The sequence below is a fragment of the Chaetura pelagica genome, unplaced genomic scaffold (assembly GCF_000747805.2).
Source record: "Chaetura pelagica isolate M959 unplaced genomic scaffold, ChaPel_1.0 scaffold328, whole genome shotgun sequence".
NCBI lineage: Eukaryota > Metazoa > Chordata > Aves > Apodiformes > Apodidae > Chaetura > Chaetura pelagica.
The window spans coordinates 2,543,437-2,559,091 of NW_009954216.1; the positions used below are offsets into that span (position 1 = coordinate 2,543,437).

General features: G+C 46.1%; 1 protein-coding gene across 2 annotated transcripts in view; it reads right to left on the reverse strand.

Moving 5' to 3' along the window:
* Nucleotides 1-5,678: 5,678 nt before the first annotated feature.
* The window catches only part of TMCC1 (transmembrane and coiled-coil domain family 1), a 66,534-nt gene continuing 56,557 nt past the window's right edge, over nucleotides 5,679-15,655 (reverse strand). For both annotated transcript variants that reach the window (XM_010003362.1, XM_010003361.1), the window contains exons 2-4: nucleotides 14,279-15,213; nucleotides 7,751-7,886; nucleotides 5,679-6,272 (exon numbers count right to left, since the gene is read on the reverse strand). In XM_010003362.1, the coding sequence (XP_010001664.1) occupies nucleotides 5,958-6,272; nucleotides 7,751-7,886; nucleotides 14,279-15,213 (1,386 nt within the window). In that variant the 3' untranslated portion in view covers nucleotides 5,679-5,957. The remainder of the gene's footprint in view (nucleotides 6,273-7,750; nucleotides 7,887-14,278; nucleotides 15,214-15,655) is intronic.

The window sequence follows — 15,655 nt, forward strand, 5'->3', positions numbered from 1 at the left end:
CGTAAATTAGATTCAGACGCTAATGTTAAAGTCTTGTCGCTAATCCCAGGCAATTAAAACGGTTTAGATGAGCGTGGTTCAGCCCCCCGCCCCGCCGTGGGCCCGCGAGGGGAGCGGGCAGCCCGTGGGGAGCTCCGGGGACAGCTCGTCTCGTCCCGCTGCCGGGAAAGGGGGGTCCCCTCGCTCGGGAGGGTCCCTCGTTCTGCCCGTCTCTGCAGTCCCGGAGCCTGCTCCCCGCCCGGCCCGGCTGGGACACAGGGAGAGCAGCTGATCCTACCTGAAAGTTTGTTTCCAAAGCGGGAGGGAAATGCAAACGTCAGGAATGCAGGAGCAGAGCGGATTTGAAATAAGCAAAAGATCTTTCAAAAGGTTTTTGGAAAGAACATAGCCCAGGGTCCCGAGCAGCCTGGGAGGGCGCTGCTAAGCCCATGCTGAGCATCACAACTGCCTCGGGATGCCGGAGATGGAGAGCGGGAGGATCAGAGGGATCTTACTTCCTTGAAGATCTTTTCTGCTGAGGAGGGCTCTGCCACTGGAACGTGACTCGCTCCTCAGATCATCCCTGTTCTCTTCTCTGGATCCCTCCCCCACATAAGCAGGATGTCCATTTCCTAAATGCTCCACTTAGCTCTCGGGGTGTGCCTGAGGATGAGCTGTGCTTCCTGGGTCACAGTTCCTCCCACAGCAAACCAAAAAACTGCCTCCTCCTCCTCAGCCCACTCCAGCAGTCTCCCCTCAAGGGACATTATCCAGAAGGCCAAGGATGAACAGGAATTGTCTTGGCCCAGGGCTCATGTCCACGTTAAGGGTCTCATGTGGGTGATGTGCAGCAGCAGCACCCGACCCGGCTGGAAAGGCAGAGCCCGGGGCAGCAGGGGGGTGTCACACTCAGACTGCTCTGTGCAGGCCAGGCAGGCTCACGGGCTCCCACTGCCTCGGGGTTTAAGAGCTTTTGTGTGTGTGTGTGAGGATCTTCTGAACACCTTGACTGCAAGGCCAGTCAGGCATCAGCCATGCTCAGGCAAACCTGAAGTGTGGAGGAAGGATGAAAGCACTCCACAGCTTCCCATCCTGTCCTGGCTTTTCTCCTCAGCTCCACTGAGGCCAACAAACTAGGAACCAACATGGTCTTTTAAAGGAGAACGTGGGTTTAGTGCTTGTTAAGAAACAACTTGAAGGCAGATGCCTTGTGGTAGGGAGCTGTTTGTCCAGATTGATCAAGACGTTGAGGTGTGATTTGACCTGGGAGAACCACTGCTCCAGTCAGAAAGATCAGCCAATTCTTTGCCTCCACTGTGGGAACCAAGCATAGCCAGACCCTTGCCACATCCCTGTTTGCCCCCCACGACCTGGGTGGAGCTACCAAACCACTTCCCACAGACTAACCAAAAAAATGAGTAATGACTCCTAATCCTCTAAATGATTGGATTAAAACTGTTGACAGGGGAGAAGGCGGCCACTGCTTTCACCCTTCCTCATTGTTCCCCCAGTTGATCCTCTCATGTTCAACCTTACTGAGTCCAACCAGCACGTGAGAAATACTGGTGAGCTGACAATTGTACCCTGCTTTGCACACACAGCTCAGCACAGAGTTGATCCTCCAGTCCCAGTGAGGAGAGGCCCAGGGGAGCAGCCCCCACCCCTTCTCAGCTGGGGCAGCCCAATTGCAGACCTGCTCAGAGGTGGAAAACGCAGGAGCAGCTCCCAGGCCTTCAGACAGACCCTCCTTGGACAAGTCACCTTCCCTCACCACCCCCCCTTCTGCAGGCTGTGCACACCCTGCCAGGCTGTCCCAGGCTCCCCAGGGATGAAGGAAAGGGAGGAATGCAGCTTGGCTCCTCCTCTGCCCACAGACCAAACAAGGCAGCCCATTTATCCTCACCAAGGCTGGGGGTGTGTGGCTGATTACAGAATGAAGTCCGATGATCAGATCCGTGGAGAACAGGCTCAAGTTTTAAGATAGTAGAAGAGGGCTCAGCCCAGTTTTAACACACCCCTCTGTTATTTTCCTGATCACCTCCTCCCCATCCCTTTGGAAAGATCCAAATTAGGCCAGTGTTAATAGCTGAGGTCTTTATTTAAAGTTTTTTATATACAGTAAAAGTGTCACAGATAAATCTGCAACAATCAGACAAGACAAATGTAAATCTCTCTCAACAATTAGCAGCTTAAGATCTATAAACTACAGTGTTACGTTCACAAGTGTCATTTCTGTACTTTTCAACCCGTGCAAGTGAGTTTTTCTGTTTATTTTTTTTTACACTTTAAAAACACACTTACGGCTAAGTCAATTGCCTACTACTATACCACCTGGCATACACAACACAGACACACAGGGTTTAAAACTCTTTAGCCACGTTCAGAATTCATTTAAAAACTGGCAAAACTACCCAATCTTGAACCCTTTTGTAGCTTGGCTTCTTTTGTTATAATGCTGCTTTTTGAATTAAAAAAAATGCATATTCTCAAAGCTGAAAGACAGTGCTTTTCTGTCCCAGTGCAACATGTACAGAACTCAACGTTTCATCTGATCAAACTTTAAGAACTCACGGGATTGGAATAAACCAATAAAATAATTGCTGTGAGCATGCTCAGTATCATTAAACTAACCTAATGAGGCTGAGAGAAAAGAGAACTTTATAAAATTTAAACATGTAAGTATTTTTTGCATCAAGATTTTCTTCTTCACACTGAGAAAGCAAATGGGGGAAACAGATAAACTTCATTTGAACCACAGAATTTCAAGGAAGAGCTGCTGCTTTTTTAACTAACACAGTCCATTATATTCTTCCCTTTTTATATGCCAAGTCGATACGTGCTAAACACACCTAAGCAATTTCAAAATAATTTCAACTCTGAATATGAAATGTTTTGGGAAACATTCTGCAACTCAGAGATGGTCACTAAGAAGTTTACCTCCATAAGGAAGGCCAATACAAGGTACTCACACACACACTTACACCCATGGTGGGAACTGTCTTCTATGAGTCATCCAGAGATGCTTCATCAAGAAAGCAAACACAACCACTTACAAGGAAAGGGAGCTTTAAAGCTAGAATCACATTTCCAACAGTATAATTATTGTTAAGCTATCAGAAATCATCACAGACCTTCAAACTGAAGAGGGAAGAAAACCCCACAAAGTTCTGCTAATGCAAAAGGCAAAACACATGGCAGTTGTGTTAGGATATGAAAAGTGGATGCAGCATCATATGTGGCATTACCGCAGACAACTTTCTGGAATGGAAGAAACTGCCGAGAGAGAAAGAGACAGACAGACAGACATTGTCCACAACCATATGCACATGGCCTTCACCAAACAGTTTTGAGGTGATAAGTTTCTAATAAGCCTACGCCTTCTGGCAAATTAGCAAATGGTATTTACTGAAGACAACACAGAGTTCAGATTCTAAATGAAATTAGGATATAAAGAAGAGGGATAAACACTTCCTTCAAATACCACGGACAAGTGGCACTGAGTGTCCAGATCCATTGCCTTTCACCTCCTTCCTGCTTTCACCATATAAAAACTTACCATGAGCAACATCATCAGAACTGAGAAAAAAAAGAGGTGCAAAGGCCAGGGTCCAGAAAAAAAGGCAACAAAGCTTCTCAATTCTGTGCCAATTCAGTTCTTATGGTTACTGACACCTTTGTTTCTGACACAAACTATGTACTGGGATGGTGTTGGTTGCCCATGTCATTTGAATCTGCCAGAGAACCACGGTAAACAGAAGAGTCTTGTTGGAGCTAGAAGCATGGTCTAAGGAGGGAATGTTTATGCAATCTTTGCTCTCTCTGCAACTCTGTAGAAAGCATGATTATTTTTGGCTTGAGTCAGTTGCAACTGACAATTTGCATTTTAAGTAGGACAGGAGCAGATTAGTGCACGTGGTGACAAAGAGAGGTGTGCTGGGATCCCTGGGGAGAGGGGTACCTGAGTTTCCTGTGACTATGGGAAAAACAGACAGAATCTTTGAAGGAAGAAGGATGGCAAGCCCTCTGCTGCTTATCAGAAGACCCTCAAGGCTGTTATGTAGTTTGAGGGAATTTCTCAGAAACCAGAATTGCAGAATTGCATAAAGTCCTAGGCTTCCATGTGTATATATATATATATATAATGTACGTGTTCCATGTATGTACGTGTATGATTTCAGGTCACTTGGGCAACATTTGGTTCCTAGAGGGCATTTAAGCCTGAAAAAGGAAAACAGTAAGATCTAACTGAGCATCATATATGGTTTTGAAAGAGAATCCTGGAGTTTTTTTGGATTTCTTGGAGATGGAGGTTGAATCTTGGCTTCATTAAAGCAAAAGGGACAAACAAAAGAGCACAGAGTGAACGCTGAGTGCGCAGAGTGAAGCCAGCCCACCAGTACCAACAAGTCACCAGCAACAGCACGTTGCTAGGACTTCAGAGGCACATTTGAAGCTGATATTTCCTGTAGAGCGTTGAAAGTTTTCTACACCAAGTACTCAGCCCCATGGCTGAAGAAGAGGACACTCTTGATGGCACACAGGTACACTGTACAGACAGACACACAAATGATCTTACCAGAGCCTGACAGCAGGAAAACTTTGGTTTCACTTTTTAGGGGTTTATTTAAAAATGAAATCAGAGCTATTTCTGACACAACCATTCTTTTAAGTAGACTGTTGATTCAGTATTTCTTTCCTTAAAAGAACCTGTCTTTTCCCTAGGAAGGGATGAAAATGAATTCCTTATCCTTATCCTGAGGCCAGGAATGAGAGACGACATGCAAATGAGAAATATAAACATACTCTCCTTCACAGCGAGGAAAAAAAGCCCTGCATGACAAAAATGTGTGGAGAAGATAGATGTTTTTCATGATGCTGCATCTGTATGCTTTGGAGGACAGATACATGGCATATGGACAGCACTGTGCTCCAGACAAGCTGGCACTAGAAACTACTCTCTGCCCTCCTCAAAACTGTTTCAGGACAAGACGGCTCACAATTATTCACGCATTTCTTCATTTAAAAACATCACTTCTTTATTTAAAAGGAAAAAAAAAAAAAGAGTAATGACCCTCCCAATCCCTTAAAAAAAAAAACAAACCCCAATAATAATAATTATTATAATAAAAAAATCCTATTAGAAACAATAAGGAAGCACTGAGAGTTTGAGTATTACACTCTTCAAGTATGCTGTTCGGATTTTTTTAAATCTGTGAATATACATATATAAAAAAAACCTTAAAAGTGCGACCAAGGGCTTCTACTTAAAGATAAGTATTTCAAGGACTGCTTCAAAATACTGTAGCACAACTGTGCAGTTACTATGTATGGCATGAGGCTTCCACTTCATATGCTTAGCAAAGTTAGCCAGCCTTATAGAAAGTTACCGTAAATCAGGTTAGCACAAACGGCGAACCCAGACGCCGGGCTGGGGAAGAGATCCACAAGTTGTTGTTGTTCTCTTGTTAAGGAAAGAAACCACTCTGAATGCATACATTTGGACATGGAATGTGAGCAGACTTCACAGTAAAAGTTTAGTGTTACAGGTTTGCTGTGGTACCATCACTCAAGGCTGTGCACTAGATTTAGCTTTGCTCCTCTCAAGCTAACCATGTTCTCTTCTTCCTGACAGGTTTAGTACAGTAGTTCAAGCCACAATTTAAATTGCCCATTGGTATGCTCCAAATTTCTGCATTTTATTTATTTCTTTTGTACACTTCAGAGAATCTTAAGATTTGCATCCAAAGAGAACCATGCTACATAAAAATTATCCAGGATTCTCGCCAAAAAAGAGTTCTTGAATAAAATCTAAAAAATACTATTGCAATGCATCTCGCAGAGAAAAAACATTATTCTAAATGTAAACAAATTCACTCGGACACTTTAAAACTTCAGCAGAGTAGCTGCTGACTAATCTTTGCCACGCTTGCTCACCGAGAGTGCCGGGAGGAGGAGGATGCAGCCAGGTCCTGCCACCATCATCTGGGGGGAGACAAGAACCGTTCCAAGTAGCCGGTGATGGCGTCCCAGTGCTTCCACAAAAAGGCAATGAAAACCACGAGAAATAAAGTGCTGAACGTCCTGTTGCGAGTCTTCATGAGGGGCACCACGCAGTTGGCCACAGTGGAGACGAAGACAAGGAGAACAGCCATGACAGCCAGGAGGATGTTGATGAACTTTCCCAGAAGGTTCCTGGCCGTGGCGTTTTCCAGCCCCTCCAGCTGCACCACTTGCTGCTGCTGCTGCTGCAGCTCCATCTTGGAGATGCGGGTCTGGCAGGCTTCCAGTGCCTCCTGTGAGCGAGAACACAGCGCTGGGCTGCCAGCACCTGGGGTGCCCCAGCCATGGACAGCCCACCACTCTCATCTCACCACCTGGGCCAGGCCAGGGCCACCTGTCTCATGCCCCACGCACCTCTGCAGGACATCAGTCACCACACCCATGTCAGACCTTGCCATTCCACGTGGCTGAGGGCAAGGAGCCCCTCGTTAATTAGGCACTGCCCTTTGCTGCCAACTTGCAAGTTTACATTAAAAGCTCTGAATTATAAAAGGAGGATTTAAAAAGCTACTGAAAAATCCCCACTTCAAGTCTTCAGCCTTTGGTCTTCCTGCTGTATGAAATTAGAGAGGAGAACAAAAGCTGAATATTGTAACATTTCCCCAAGGGAGGACCTCCTGTTTACTCTGTCAGAGGCCATGGCACCACTGTCCACAGACACCTATTTATTTTAACCTTAACTTAAAGGTCATTGTCACCTGTTACATTTCTCTGTCATTGCATCATGTCTGTGGAGGTTAATGAAATGTGAGGGCTTCTCTGCAGTTACAGTCCCTGAAACCATGGGGCAAACTGATCAGCCCCTCTAGCAGTAAGCAACCTGCAGGGACACGGGCTCAGCAGGGCTTGCAGATGGGTCTCCAACTGTGCCAAAAGCACAGCTTGCTCAGTGTCCAGAGGAAATCACCTGGCAGAGGCTCTTTGGGGGGAGGAAAGAGGGAGAACTTTGACCTACAGTTCCCTGCTTACACTATAAATATCTCCACGTCAGCAATCGAAACTGAGATGCCTGCTAAAACTGGCACAAGGATTTAAAATGGACGATGGACCCATTTCTCAACAAGCCTTTCTTTGTAAGGTTTAATGGCTGCTCAGGTCATTCCCCAGGTCTCTTGCTCTGTGGAAGGCCCTCCAACTATGTCTATTTCCATAGCTTTGGTCTTTTACATAAGGAAAGAAACTTGTCTTCTAAAACACCTCCTTATTTGGGCAAAATCAACAAAAAGAACAGTTTGCTGACTCCAGGCAGTGGTACACAAAGCAGTTTTTCCTTAGACATATGTGATCATTGCTCTAAAATTAGTGACACAGAAACACACCCTAGGGTCAGTTTACTGGGAATGCTACTGTAAAAAAAAGTGCTCGGGTCAGGGCCCAGTTGTTTCTACTACCCTGCAAAGCCCTGTACAGAAAGGAGATGCAGACCTCCACTTTGCCACAGCTCCTCTGCAAGCTCTGCTGCGGAGCGAGGGGCAGGACCCTCTGCAGAGGAACCTGCAGACACGGCCCTTCCTCCCCACAGGAGTTTCCTGGAGACATGTGAGGGGCAGAGGTGGAACAAAGGCCCTTTCAGAAATCACCAAACTGCAGTTTAGCAATAAAGCTACAAGGATTAAAACCAAATATTGAACGACATGAGTATTTCAGAAGAGACTGAGTTACAGAAGGGCAGGTGGAAAACAGGACTGGAGAGTCCCTGTCTGTCACCCACCTGGATGTCCCGGGCTCGCTCATAAGACTGGTAGGCGATCTTCTCCTCCATGCTGGCCAGCTCCTGCTTCAAATTGAGGATCTCGTTCTGGTGGAGCTCAGTCAGGTCATTGAGCTGCTCTTCCAGTCTTTCACATCTAGAAATGACAGACATGGTACAGGAGCTTTAGTGAGAAGTGGACTGAAAAATGGCACCAGTAACAACCGAGCAAGGAACATCACAGACTTTTTACTGAAACTAGGGAGGCTCCCTCAGTGGTGACACAGACACACTACAGTGCAGGGCCCTCTCACTGGGAATCATGGAAATTCTACCAGGTAAGGTAACGTTCATCCTCCTTCTATCCTGGGGAAAAATACATAGTGGTTAAATGACAACTGTCAAGTGATGCAAGAATTAAAGGAAAGAATTAGAATACAGTAAGTTGTTCCCCAAGCTTTTGTTTACACTGAACAGTTTCCTTCTAGTAACACAAGCTCATTTTCATCTACACGCAACAGTAACAGGCATAAAAATGACACAAGAATTAAACATGACTGATGCCTCAGAGAATACGATGGTCCTGTCTGATCTTTACATGCGAGTCACACAGACATCTCTGACTTACTTCTTTATTGCTCATAAATGATTCAGTTTAATTAGCACAGATCATCATATTACTTATAGGAAGGGCACATGACTCATTAACCTGCAGGTTTATTTTTCAGTTTGCTACTGATGAATGGACTTGGAGCAGTCTGGAGACAGAGGGCTGCCCAAAAAAGTTACAGTACTTCTGAAAGACACAGTTTTGTTTCTCATTGAGGGAATTTTAAATTGACTGCAATGACAGCTCCACAATGTTACTTTAGCACTTTCAAGGTGCATTAGGGACACCTTGCATTTGTATGTAGCACTTAATTTCTGGAGTTTCAAGTCCAACTTTACAAGTAACTCATGCTTCAATAGCCTTTTAAAATCAGGCAAATGCTTCTGTTACTTCCAAAAGGTAAACACAGAGAGCCAGGCCAGGGCTCAAGGGGGTCAGGACCTGGGCACCTTCCATATCACCCTCCTCTACCACTTCCTGATGGTTTCTTGTCCTTGGTTCCTAGAAGCAGCAGCTCCAAGGAAAAGCAGGTCTGGGTACAGCTACTGTGGCCACTGGATTTTTTTCACTGTCTTCTCATAGCAGCAGAATGGAAAAAGCTTATTGTATAGGTCTTATCATCTGACCCCTGATACTAATAACTGAGAAATTTTCAATGAATCCAGCACAGAGATAATTCCTTGGTTAATTCCAGTTCCCCTTAGACTCCATCTGAATTTAGTTTATATACACACTAATAAAATGAATAAACAATATCTAGAATGAAGAATTTAATTACAAGTTCTAAAACTGAGGCAAAAATCCTGCTTCTTTCCTCTCACTCCCCCAAGATTTGTGGTGCTTCCCAAGCTAGATATTCACAAACTGTAGGCACAAGCTAGCCTGAAAAGTCTGAGGAGAATTTTCATTTTATATTCCCAATGCAAAGTTGCTGTAAACTAAGAAGGAGTCAGACACAGCAAGACAACTTCCAGCAGTGAAACGTGGTCAGCCAATAGTGAGACACAAAGGCAAGCCCTGGCTGACACAGGTCAGCCCCAAAAGGTGCCACACAGCCATGCAGCCCAGGCAGGACACAGAGGAGAACTGGTTTCCCAAGAACAACAAGCTGCAAGCAAGGGAACAGTCATGTGGAGACTGGCTAATGAAGAAGGAGCCCAGATAATTAATACTGTCATTTGTTCCCACCCAACCTAAAAAAACAACAGCTTGCCAACAACCAAGAAATCACAACTAAACCCACTCTGACTCCCAAAGGCAGCATCAATTACTTGAAACAAATTCAGTTTGTTAATAAATTACAACATTCTCCAGTGAGTTTGTTACATAAAAAAAAGACTTAAGCATTTCTGAAAATATGATTATGGCTTTTAACCTCCTCTCACATTAACGCCCTTCATAAAATGTCTGTTGCCAGGCAGCTTAAACCCTGTTCTCTGACAAGAAACAATGGTATTTTAGTAACTTCAAAACTACCTCAATCTACAGGAAACATAAGGAAACCCTGCAAATCTGTATAGTTAAGCATAACACGATTAGCAAAAGGGTTGGCTCCAGTCCTCACTGCCCTGAATGCAGGACTACTGGTTTATTCCTGAACCACACTTAATTTTCCTGCTCAGCTCCAGAGCTTTTGCAGTTGCATCCAAGAATCACCTGCATTTTCAGAAAACTGGCGTGTCAGGCAACTGCTGGAACTGGGTTGTTTTAAAAAAAACACAACAAAAAAAAAAAAACCAACCCAGAATTATTTTTAAAATTACACTTCCTTCATCCATCTCCTTTTCACTCCTTGCCCCATTACCTAGTTTAGAAAAGTGGGTTTTTTTCTGCTGTTTTCTACTGATGTTCACATCTGAAAAGCCAAGAGGGGTTCCTGTAACTTACAGGTCCAGGGTTTTCCTATTGAAGGATGGATCTCATTTAACTCAGAGGCATTACAGAAATAAAAAAGGGATAGGACACAAGAGGGTTCAGATGAAACTCACACTTCCCTCTACCATGTGAGCACCAGCACCTCTGCAACAGGCACTAAACTGGTCTGTGAACACAGCAGTGCCCTGAATGATCAAACCCCACTTTATTTCAGGTTTGGAAAATTCCTCATTAGAGTCCAAGAATAATTTTTTCACTAGCTAAAATGTGAAGTTTTCTCTTAAAATTATTATCCTCTAGATTAACAAGCTCCGGCAGGGAAACTCTCCTGTGCAGGAGGCCAGTGGTGCCTGCCAGGAGCACCATCCCCAGCTGCTGGTGGCAGACACTGCTGCTGGTGCACTGCTGGGGCTAAGCCTCGGGCCATGGGGACACAGCTTTCAAACAAGCCATGCCACACGTTTTCTGAGGCTCACTGCTTGGGAACCTGGGAACTGATCTGAAGAAGGCTAAGAAGCACAATTATGACCATCTCATCTTTTTAACAGCTTAAAGGCATTTTAAAGTAATAGCTGCAAAATATATGGCTAATACAGTGTATTGTAAGTAAGAGATGGGATGACAAAGACACATCAACACTCGGTAAGTGCTCTGGTGAGTGAAGAAACTGACCAAACAGATCCTAACAGATCTGTGCAGTGCACTGTGCAGAGTTCAACACCTCTCTTCAAGCATCTCTCAAGATGGATCTTATTTTTTACAGCTGAGTCATACAGAATCTCATTTGATCTTTTAATTCAAATACACTTTTCATGCTACTAAACACTGCTTTCAATAGCAGAGTAACACGTAATAGCAGCATTATCTGCAACACACCCAAATCTTCTATCTAAACGGTAGATGAGGGACAGAGCTTGCTGCCAAGGTGGCATGAGCTGCTGTCAGTGCCCACACCACACTGTGCTTTCAGCTCCAAACCTCCCCTGGCAGAGGATGACAGCTTTGCAGGGACATTTTGGTGCTTTCACAGAGGGTGAGGACCTGTCTGACCCAACATGCTGCCTGCACTGCCCAGCCACACTCCAGAGAGGCCTCTTCAACCCTTCTAGACCTCAAAGGTTTAGCACCTTTGATCTATTTTTAAATAAATCTTGAGAACAGACTGAAGCACAACAATTAGACTACAGCAAAAATCAGATAAATGAAAGCACGGGCATCTAGCACCTTGGCTGACTAATTTCTCCTGACAGGAGTGTGGGAGACCTCAGTGCCCTTTCCAAGGGTGCTGGGCTTGGGAAGAAACTCAAACTCCCAGACTGGCCATGCTCCAAGTATGTGAGTTCATGATTTCACCGCGTACAAACAGGTTCCTAAAGGGACACGCAAGATGAAAATACTCAACAGGAACTTTATTTCAGTCTCAATAGCACAGAAAGTCCCTGCTCCTATCAGTAAACAACGCCACCTTCCAACCGATGAGATAAGCAACCAGCGATTCCAGCACCCGCTCCCGGTGCGGCAGAAACACAATGAGGGCCAAGGATCTTCCTTCCTCCACGACTCAGCCCCAGTGGAGCCACACGAGGCTCGGGGCTGGGACGTGCTGCCAGCACAGCCCACCCTGCACCGGGCAGCACCAGGGTGGGAGAGCTGGAGCAACTGCACCAGCAGGTGCCAGCCCTGCAGCTGGTTCCAAGCTGGCAGCCGGGCGGGCTGACAGGCAAGGGGAGGGAGGAGATGAAAGACGACACGGAAAACCTGCAAGGCCAGCTATGGCTGATAAGCAGAAACTGCATAAACACACAAGGAAAAGACATCAGAACTTGCAAAAAAGTAGAACATCTGAAAAAGGGCAGATGGACAAAGAAAATGCCACGGCTCACGCTTTGTTCCAGCTTCCAGATCCAACACCAGCACTCAGTGCTGCCCCGTGAGCACAGGCTGCTCCAAAATACTTCTTTTTTAAGCTTTAAATGAACTCGGTGCTTGTTTTTGAAAGCTTCCCAGAAATAGAGCAGTGTTAGGAGGTATTTATAGCTTTTAAAGCCAGTTATGATTAATTTTGAATCCCCAGCCTCCCAGCTTCAAACCACAACCTCATTCCCATCTTTTCCCTTTTTCTGAAGGGAGCTGAGGACAGAGCCAGAGGAACAAGCACCAGCCCTCTCTGCCCTCGGACACGTCACATAACCTTCCAGCTCGCAGGGTGATGCTGGGTTTTATCTTCATGTTTTAAAATACAGAAGCTATCAAACATGAATGTAGGTTTGCACACTAAGGTACTAGTCCCACTGTGATTAACCCATGAGCTGCCTGTGGATTGTGCAGCTCCTTGCTCACCTCTGACATCCTGTAGAGCTAAGGACATTTATGTGGTTTAACTGGTTCATTTTAAAGGTCATTAGTGAATTTGCATAAACATTCCAAATGGCAGATCTAAATTACACATTTTTAAGCATTTATAAGCTACATACAGATTCTCCCGGAAGCTTGTCACTGCAGGCTGCCTTGGCTAGTGGTGAGGCTCTGGACTCTCAAGGGAGCACTCAGTCACGGCTAACAGCACACAACAGATATGATCTCATACTGCACTGGTACAAGGACCTGTGTCAACCTTGCTGAAGGGCTTCAGGGAATAACTAGCCAGTTTAGCTGACAACACACACGAGTGCCCAAGGTCTTCCATTGTACTTTCAGGCTGTACTGTGCAGCATACAGCCTCCTGCTATGAATGGCTGCTGCTGTATGGGCGGAACAACAACTTACACAGCCACAGACAACGGGACCCTGCTCTGCTAGGGAGCAGAAGGCCAGACTACATCACTTTGTTACATGGCTTCATGACAATGAGGCACTAGGAACCAAAGTTGCTGTGCTGGGTGCTGGTTTCAGTCAAATTGCTGATTGTTGCAAAGTAGGATTAGAAAGCGGTGTTGGTCTGGCTTTGTCCACCCAGGCTTTGCAGAGCACACAGAAAGCTTGCTGTCTCCACAAGATCCTAGCAAGCTAAGGCTTTTCAAATGTTTTCCCAATCATCTGGCACCAGCATGTCTAAAGAGCTGTAGGGCAACCCCATGTCCTACTGAGCAAATCCAGGCAGCAAGTGGCAGATGCTGCTTCAGAAAGCCTGTCTCCACACCCAGCAGCCTCATGGGTTGTGCTTCACAGCCTGGCCAAAGCAACAAGGCCACAGGCAACCTCATTAAGAAGTCTGCTGCCCTCCATCAGAACGAGGAGTTGGTCCCCTTGCATTTGTTATGCAAAGTTAAAAAAACACGGTTTAATCATCACATTGATTTAGGCTGCGCAGCTGCAGAGGGGAAGCCTGGGGAGGAGCCCTTGCCCCCAGCGCGTGGTGGGGACACAAGACATTCTGCTGGACAGCACGGGCAAGCTGCTGAGAGCTCCCTACCCCAGCACAGAAGGGGGTGGGAAAGCATTCCCCCAACACCTCTCCAGGGGGTAGTGGGGGAAGTCTTAGGGTTGGAGGAACTGCCATGCCATGTCACCAAGCTGCCTCCCTGACATCACTGTCACCTCTCCCCTGTGACCTGATCCAGGACTGGCAGCACTGTAGCAATTCCTCCACTTTCCATTTCTTCCAGGGAGGGGAAGGCTGATGGAAACATGGATACCCCATTTCCAGAGCCCCATGACCTCCACAACAAGAGCACTGCCAGCATCTGACATTTAACATAACTAAATTTCATTAAGCCCTGCCACTGTAGGGCTGAGCAGAAAAGGGAATGGGATATCCCAATTTTGGCATATGGGCAAGATCATGTATTTTTGGAGAACTCTAAGAAAGCTAGATATTTCTTTCTCTGGTAGATATGGATCTGAGTGTGAAATAACCTTTTTCCTTGCTACTTCTTGCACAGAAAGGGAGATGAGCTGCAAAGTAACGATAAAAGGCAGAGCTGGGAGAGCAAAATCCTGAGACCACCAAACTTCCCCTCTGAATGAGGCTGCTGGGAACAGCCTGGGGAGTAGGCTGTTCCCTGGATGCTGGTGCTCTGCACCTCACAGCAATTATTACCAAAACAAAGTACAAAGGTACCTACCTGTACCGCTCCTCCTGCAGAGTCTGCATTATTAATGAGTAATCCCTCTGATAGCGAACCTTAAGGTCCTCAAATGATTCTTCCAGTCTTGCCTGTGTCTCTCGAATTTCTTGAATTTCATGCAGTATTGCATCAAACCCTGAGCTCTGCATATCCAGAGTGTTTGTTTTGGAGCTGGAAGCTCCCACAGGGCCCCCTGTTGTGCTGTTGGCTCCCACGGAGCCCGATGTGGCACTGGAGCAGTCCTCTTCACTGCCATATTTTGGGCTTGACTGAAAGTTCTGAATAACACCTAGAGCCTTCCCTCCTGTCCCATCTTCCTGGCCTTCTTCTAAGGAGTCTTTCAGATTAGCAATGTTGTCTGCACTCCCAAACTTGTTCCGTATGAGGGAGGCAATCTCCCGGGGTTTGGAAACCACAGCTCCTGCTGCTGAATGCGTGGCTTGGGAGAAACTGGAAAGCCCACCTTTTACACTGTCTACAACTCCCTCACTGAAGCCAGTGACTTTTGCTCCCACATCTTTCAAACCCTGGTGCATATCCCTGAAGACATCCTTTGGCTGCCGAGGGATCCCATTCTGTTCAATTTCTCGCAGCTTTCGATGGTAGTGTTCTAGTTTCTTCTGCAGCTGCAAGATGGTCTGGGCCGACTTCTGGTTTTTCTTCTCAAACACTTGCTTAATGCGGGCGCTCTGCTGCTTGTCTGCATTGTTGGCCAGCTTCAGGTACTCTGCCACGTTGTCATCTCGGGCTGTTTGTTCAATTTTGATCTGCTCGGTCAACTTCAGTATCTTCTGCTGCAGGTGTGTGATGGCCACTTTCGTACGCTGAGGATCTGGGGTCCCATCGACAGAGTCTGCATTGATGCTGCCATCAGTGCTGGAGGCCACAGCGCTGGAGGTCTGGGCGAGGCTGCTGACTTCCAACCGCTCGATCTAGGCAGGGAGAGAGAAGTGTCATCACCAGCTCTGCTAACACAAAACTTCTTTGTGCCAGCCAGCTAAACAAGTGAATGTAACTGCAAAAAAAACACCTTTTTTCAGCTGACCAAGGTATGTTATCAACTGAGCTTCATCTATTTTACAGACACCTAGCAAAAGCTGAGAAATAGGCAAAACCTCTCCTACTCAAGCCAACTCAATGGTCTCAAACAACCAAAAGCTCACGGCCAAAGCAAGACAGGGCACCCAAGTTTGGCAGGCTGAGTGCTCTGAAGGTTTGGTCTGGGGCCAGCAGCTCTGTCAGCAGGGCAGCAAAAAGACAGAGAAGGTAACTGAGCAAAACCCGCACAGATCAAGTGTGCAGCAAGCCTGAGTTATTCGCAGCGCTCCATCTGTTTGTGTGAAAGCAGGAATTGGGAGCCCTACCACAGACCCC